Source organism: Schistosoma mansoni, chromosome W (genome assembly GCF_000237925.1).
Source record: "Schistosoma mansoni strain Puerto Rico chromosome W, complete genome".
Classification (NCBI taxonomy): Eukaryota; Metazoa; Platyhelminthes; class Trematoda; order Strigeidida; family Schistosomatidae; genus Schistosoma; species Schistosoma mansoni.
Genome location: NC_031502.1, coordinates 40,354,545 through 40,362,119, shown reverse-complemented (window position 1 = coordinate 40,362,119; position 7,575 = coordinate 40,354,545). Strand labels below are relative to the sequence as shown.

The following is a 7,575-nucleotide window of genomic DNA, read 5'->3' as shown; positions in this document are numbered from 1 at the left end:
ATCCGTTTTTATGATTAGTTGTCAAAGGGGTGTTTCGGTCAAATTCTTAAAAATAATTATACGATTATAACGTCTCTAAATGTTGTGTTGAAAGTTCCATAATGTTACAATGTTCATTGTTATCAAATATTACATTATCAAAAGTAGTTGGTTAACTTACTTCATTAAGTATTTTCCTTTCTTGTATGTATTCTTCACTTCTCTTGGTCACTTCATCTGTACTTCGTTTTATTGAATTTAGTTCTGTAATGGTCCTATTCAAATTAGATGTATTCTGTGTACATTTAAGTTCAAGTAGAGCCGCTTCATCTAAACGCTGTGAAACCTTAACATTGTCATTATTAAAAAAAGACATTTCCTTGAGTTGAATGATGATATAAGAAAATATATTTTACTCAATATAACATTTATAACTAATATATCAAAGATTGCGTTTTGTATAACGTTTTTAAACACTCCGTAGAAGTCTTCATCATATTGAGAAAATCATGGTTAAAAGTTTCATATATTTTAATGTAATTCCATGTTCTAACGACTTATTCACTCCATTTTCAACCATCGAGTTATGACTTGGAATTCAACTTTACCTAAGTACATTATATATATATATATATTATTATATTTAGTCATCATAAAAAAGTGATATGTTTTGTTACACATAATGAATTACTATCCATTCTTATTGTATGAGTATAATTTGAAAAGCCATAAACTTGCAAATATAAAATGCAAAGACGCCATAGTTTTAATCATTTTTGTATTAGGATCACTTGTTACAACTACTTTTTCGTAAGATTTCCAGGAATAATATGTTTTGCTGTTGTTTTTCACATGACAGGCAAACTTAATTCAAAGATTACTGAATGTACTCTTCGCATACGCCATTCTAGGTTTGTATTCATATGTTTTCCAAGACTCATCATTTTTATATTTGTTATAGACTCCTAGTTATCTCTAAACATTTAGTTAATATCACTGGTCTTTTAGTTATAATTAATGCATCAAATAATTTTGTAAAATAACGATTACTTTCTCCATAACATTAGCAAGATCTGCATTCATTTCAGATAAACCAACTCGACGTCCAAGTTCTAAACGAAACTTATTGAATTCATCAATATTTTTCTGAAGATTCTTTTGTTCAGAATTTTGGCTTTCTGTTAGATTTCTGTTAAATAATGAGAAAATTTTGATATATTTAAACTTAATAGAAGGACTGAGAGCAATATTCATTTCATAATCAAACATTGTCTGAAGTACTGAGTAACTTAATAATACAACCATTTCTGTACTTTTAAACGAGTTCACCAAGTTGTTAAAACTAAATCTTCATCCGTATTCAACAGTCATGTTTATTTTAAGATATTATGCCATCTTAAAATTAGGAAATTGAAATAAATAATATTGGACATAGTCAATTTTAATTAGACATCATGTTATCAGTTTTAAATGTCAATCTCACCGTACATTGAAGCCAGTAAAGATTTCAATACATTCAGGTAAAAAAAATATAGTTCACTTTTGGTCTGCGTGTTTTTCAGTATAAACATACGATGTTAATAATCCTTGTATGCAAAATTGACGAAGTTCACTTGAAGTAAGATATTTGGAGTAGACAAGTAAAAATACTTGTTATGCTGAGTTAAACAATTGTCATTAAAATAGTCACATCTTAACGACTATATATATGTCATGTCTAGAATATCTTTGTCAACTTCGATGGATTTTGACTTCTATGAGTTAGTATCCGTCCATATTGGTTTCAATCTATGATTACCGTTAGTGAACTAATCAATAACAATGTATCAGGAGTGTGTCAAGAAAATAAACATTGATACCCATGGGCACTATTTATTCAAAACTTACCTCAAACGTGTTTCTAAATGAATAACATTGTCTTGAGACTCTCTTGCTACTTTTTGTAGCCCAACTACAGCTGCCTGGCTTCGATGTTTTAGTAATTCATAAGTATGTAGATCATCTTCTAATTTTTTAATATTCTTTTGATACTCTTTAAGTTTTTCCTCAGCATTCTTTAGGGCAGTTTCTGTTAATTCTAAATGATTTTTAGCTAGACGAGCTTCTTCGCGATATTTCTCTTTTTCATATTCTATTTCGTGGTACTTGATTTACAAAATATATGAGGAATAACATAAAAATACAAAAATATACTGTTATTTATGAGTAGTAGGGTTTTCGATACATTTCAAGTTACAGTGAAAGAAAACTGAATCTGAACGAACTGTCTAAGCATATTAAAATTTAAATACAGAACTCAGTATACACAAAAATTATTGCGTTAATTTGATGATAACAAACTTTTTGAAAGTTTAATGAGTAGTACTAAATGCTTGAACAGTTATCTCAGAAAACTGAATATTAACATGGACTTTCCAAAAGCACCAAGGAGAATTATTCCCCTGACGGTTGTTATTATACATCATGTAAATGCAACAGCAACAAGTAAAACTTATAATCGTAATTTTACAGGTAGCAGGAGATGGAGTGCATAATATTTTCATTGCTCATGATTTGTTAGTATTTTTTGTTTACCTTATATTAGAAAGAGTCTTTACCATGTCCTTACCTTTTATTTATTATTGAGATGTGTTACCGTGACAATGTTTTATGACTCTGTATCTTGCAGAAGTTCTTATTACAGTAGTATGAAACTTATTCCAGTATGATCAGTAAGTGTGCCATTCTAATCTTATCATGTATTTCATGAACTGGTGTGCAAGTACAATTTTCCACATTTATCAATGTCGGGCTTAATGTAATTGTTTTTGTAGGCGTAATTTTTCACTTATCTTACTGTACTTTTCTATATGCATTTATACTTCCCTGTATGTAATTGTCTACCTACTTACTTATATTTTATTCACCTTTTAGTTGGAAATATAAATTGAGTCCCAAATAACTGATTGTTTATAGGAATGCCCAAAATATGTGCGTTCACAATACTATTATTATTCGACTTTTTATGTTGAATCATATGCGTTAAGACAAAGGGTATGTACAAAATCAATCCGGAATACATATCTACCCAGGGATTATTAAATTATGGAATCAGATGGCCCAATAAAGACCAACGACATAGCAAACATATATTTTTACCGAATAAATAAAGTTTAATAATAAACACATCATGATTTCTGAACCATTTTAGATTCTACTTCTTAACGTTTCTGTCTTAAGTGATTGAGAGTCATATTTTAGCAGAATTCATGGTTTTCTGAATATGTTGTACTGTAGAATTGTCCGAAGTATGTTGCTTTAGAACTTGCTGTTCGTTATAAGGCAGAACACATTACAATAATTGTCGATAGACATTGGAAACAATTAATGATTGTGAGGGATATATATATATATATAACAGCCAATCATGGACAGAGTCCCTAAAGTAAATTGCACATATGTCTTGAAGTAAACATTCATGCAAGGCAGTATTTGATTGTTTGGAGATCGGATCAAGTAAAATATATCAGTGTATTCCAGTTCTGTAGCCCCCAAATGCCCTGGTATGGCCGAGAGTGAAGAGAGTCCGCCCTCCCTCTCCAAACGCTCTCACATGGCCACGCGTATATAGCCCCTACCAGGGAAGTCCTACTCACTGCCTTCTCGTGGCGAGGGTTTTGTTTACGAATTTGAGAGGACGAAAAGCGAATGTCCAAAGCTTTAACCGGGTTGGATGATACGGTGAGTCCATCTAGAGGAGTTGGAAAACCCTGATTTCAAACCAATGGTGCACATGGGCTCCAGGATCCTGAGGGAACAAATGGCGTACGAACCAATCGTTGGTCACCGGCTACCATGGGACCGCATCTCCTCACGATGCTCCATTGCCTTGTGGATCAGACCTTTAGGTCAAAGGCTCCGGGTGTGGTCCCCTAAGAAAACCACCTGCTTCAGTTTGGGCACCTGGGCAGTATCACGGCCCTCACACAAATCAAATGAGATTTGTGCGGCGCATTAATATCTGGTGCTTCCTTGGACCAATATTTATGCGTTTAAATAAATAAACAAAATTCCAGTTCTATCCGGAAACAATATAGATTAGTTGTTTCAAGAGATTATGGAAAAATAAATACTTCTTATCTTTCATTGTAAAACTTACTCTTTTTTCAAAGATTTCAGCTTTAAGTTTTGCTGCCGCTAGATCTTTTACTGAATCTCCCTCCATTCAATAGGTTATTTCTATAAAAAACTGGAAACAATCGTGTTTTTTACTGTCTTGTAAATCAAACGCTTACTTGCGTAAAGTTTACACTTAAAGATATAAAAGCCCTGCACCTTTGTAAAGTTACCAACAAAACGTCTGTAGAGCGCTGAAAATTTGAGACATTTTCAAATTAATATTCACTGTAATAAAACCGGGTCAAAGCAACAGACATTTCTAGTTTTCAGCGAATTTGTCTAGTTCGTCCACTCAAGAATTAACGAGCAGTGGCCAAATATGTGGCCCGTTTTTATTTTAGATGGATTAGGATAGTTTGAATATCTTTCTGTCTTAATTTCGTGTAAAATGCTGTCATCACTACGCATAATCTTGAAAAAGAATCTTGTGAAATAACTATTCAATCCTTAAAGCTGGTTTTTTAACTTTTATGCATCCCGTAATTTTCTGAACGATATTCTCTGTTCTTCTTCGACACTCACCCTCGCATGCTTGCGAAAGCCAGAGTCTAAAACAAAACGTAGCTGGGTACTCACTACTGAATCATCTGTATTGTTCATACGCAATAGTTCTTGGACAGCATATCTGTTCACTGCAAAAGACGTTGGTTTCGCCTATAGAAAACATGATATGCACCTACTTCTAGCTTCTGATATTCCACTTTCCCAAACTCAGATAACTGATTATAGGGCCAGTTTCTCTACATGGTTACACCGTTTGTGTAAGACATACGCCTTACTTAAATGAATTATATCATGGCAGGATTTTGGTAATTATATAAAATTGTATTTCGGTTTACTGAATGTAAATGAAAACTGACTCATGACTACTTTTATTACACAGGTAAATACGTGAAAGTCTGTAGTATGCCTTCAGCCTTCAACTTTAGATTCAATCTATCCTAAGCTTCTTCATGAAGCCAAATACATTGGTGACTTCTTTATTGTTTTAAAGCCTTATAGAACCAAAACAGGAATCTTGATGTATCCATAATTAGAACTTATCTCTCGCTTTGTGATGGTAAGCCTAATTTCCTTTCGCACCTTCTCTCTTTCTTAATGGACAGGGAGTATTTAATTTTCCACCGAAACACTGCACAAATGCAAGTGTAAATGATTACTTAAATTTTCGGTCGTTATTTTGTATAAGCCATATTCAATACTTTGAGTCTTTCATGCCTTCATCACAAAAGAATTCACTACTGTACTTTACTGCTCTAAATAAAAAAAAACTGCAATGTATTGAGGTGGGTAGCTTTCCATCTAGTTTGTAGGTACGGTGCCTCTGAAAAAACGAGATAAATCGAAATGAAGTATGAGAAAAAAGCCTCGCCACTCGGCAACTGATCCAGTAATTGCTGTTCATTGACATTCATCAGCAAAGAGACGAAAGGGGTTCAATAGGTATATATACTTCCATGAACGTTTATGAACATTTATAAATTTTGATGATCAAGTGAAGTTGGAAACTCTGCAGTGTAAAGCAGATCTCTTGCCGTTTACAATGTTTTATTTTTCAAAGCACATAAATGGCTAGGATTGCTCAAAATTTTGGAGACGAATTCTTTCGGTGAACAACTTTACAATAATCGGATCTGTCACGCAGTCGAAATTGATATCCAAAATACTCTCTGTACAGCCGAATGCTACGTACGCGGTAATTTTCTATCCAAGTTACGTCACTTCGACAAATAAAAGTTTTGCACACGTATGACTGTAAGTGCATATCAGCTTTTATACCATTACAGGCATGCGAGTGTAAAATGTTTCCAAAAACTTTTAAAAGTGAATATCTTTGAGATTTTGACGAGGCAGAAGCACGCGCGATTCATACTGCACTCTTCGTTTGTTAAATGAGAGTAAATGAGAAATAAACATGTATGAACCTCGCAATAGTACTGACGTTCAAAAACAGATTAGATCGAATACGTATTTACCAGGAAAAGTAGCTATGACTCTTAGTTACTGCTTCTTACGTTTGATATAACAAAGACCAAAACAGGTAAAACATAGGCTTCCGTAGTTTTAGACATATCAATGCTGTTTTAACTCACATTATGGTTTCTCCATTTACGATTCCGTTTGAAATTTCTCAAACGCTCTCCAAAGCAACTTGATGCGTACAAACAAAATATAGCTTTCATACAATTATTGAAATCCACTATCTTTACAAGCAACTGAAATGTCATGGTTTACCGAATTTCGTTCGACATATACAAGTTCATTTATTTATTGTTACTTACACGCTTTTTGTTCTTATTTGATTTCTCAAAAGCTTTTGATAGGGTCAACCATATATGTCTTATCGATAAGCACAAACGATTGGGTATCAAACAACTTCCAATTGACTGGCTCACATCATATCTAAAAAATTGACATTTTAAGGTAAGGGTTAACCTCAGTTTTCCTAGTCTATAGAATGACCTAATGGGGTTCCTCAGTGTTCAGTACTAGGACCTCTTCTTTTCTTGACTTATATAAACAATCGTCCGCGGCAGGTATCGTCAGACTTATCGCTTTTTGCTGATTATGCGAAACTCTGGAGAGAGATACGCAACTAAGAGGATAAACTGGTACTTCAGGAGGATCTGACTCGACTTCAAAGTGGGGCGTTTAGTATCGGTTTATATGCTGAGCCCATATACTTTATTCTAGCTTCTGGCCAAGTCCATTATGAGTCATGTTTACACCTTGTTATTTATTCACTTATTAACTCTGACCATTTTTTATATGAGCGTACGTGTGTGCACACTTCTTATCCTACTTATCACATGCTGTCATTTATTCTTGTCTGACTATAAATATTGATTAACGCTTGCTAAAAGTGAGTTGGCTTGCCAGCCATCTCCAATACATGTCATGTATGTTTCGCTCGCTAACATTTGCTCATGTGCTCACAGCTTTTTGACCTACATTATTTTTCAATAAAATTGTAGTTGCCGCTTCTCTTTGCCTTCTGATTTATGCACCGTTAAGATTGGTATTATAACGGCTATCGAGGTGAACTATTAATGAAGCACGGCACTACAGGCGGACGCCAACGGACCTTACCTTTAACAATTCAAATTGTAAAATAGTCCATCTGAGACATGTTGCGGATTACAGTTTCAACTTAGGAAACTCCCTTCTAGAAGTACCCAAGTTGAAACAGATTTAGGAGTGCTGGTACCCTATGATTTGAAGTCTTACGCTAACTGTGACCAAAATTCCTTTCGAGCAAACTTTGCACTGGTAAAATTGAAGCGAATTTTTGGCTAGTTTGGAGGAAGAACTTTCCACATAATCCTCAACAATTTTACTCGTCCCCATTTAGAGTACGAAAACATAGTGTTTCCCACCTCCCTTCAATAGGATAAGGACACTCTGGAACGTATCCAACGGCGACCCACGAAATAAGTT

At 34.0% G+C, this 7,575-nt stretch overlaps 1 protein-coding gene across 1 annotated transcript in view; it reads right to left on the bottom strand.

Annotated features, from left to right (window-relative positions):
• Smp_135350 (putative kinectin (Kinesin receptor) (CG-1 antigen)) overlaps positions 1–4,183 on the bottom strand; it is a gene marked incomplete at both ends in the record, with an annotated part of 20,056 nt that extends 15,873 nt beyond the window's left edge. Inside the window, 3 exons of the mRNA XM_018789686.1 lie at positions 1,030–1,168; positions 1,867–2,123; positions 4,118–4,183. Coding sequence (XP_018655104.1) covers positions 1,030–1,168; positions 1,867–2,123; positions 4,118–4,183 — 462 coding nt within the window. The remainder of the gene's footprint in view (positions 1–1,029; positions 1,169–1,866; positions 2,124–4,117) is intronic.
• Positions 4,184–7,575: the final 3,392 nt, after the last annotated feature.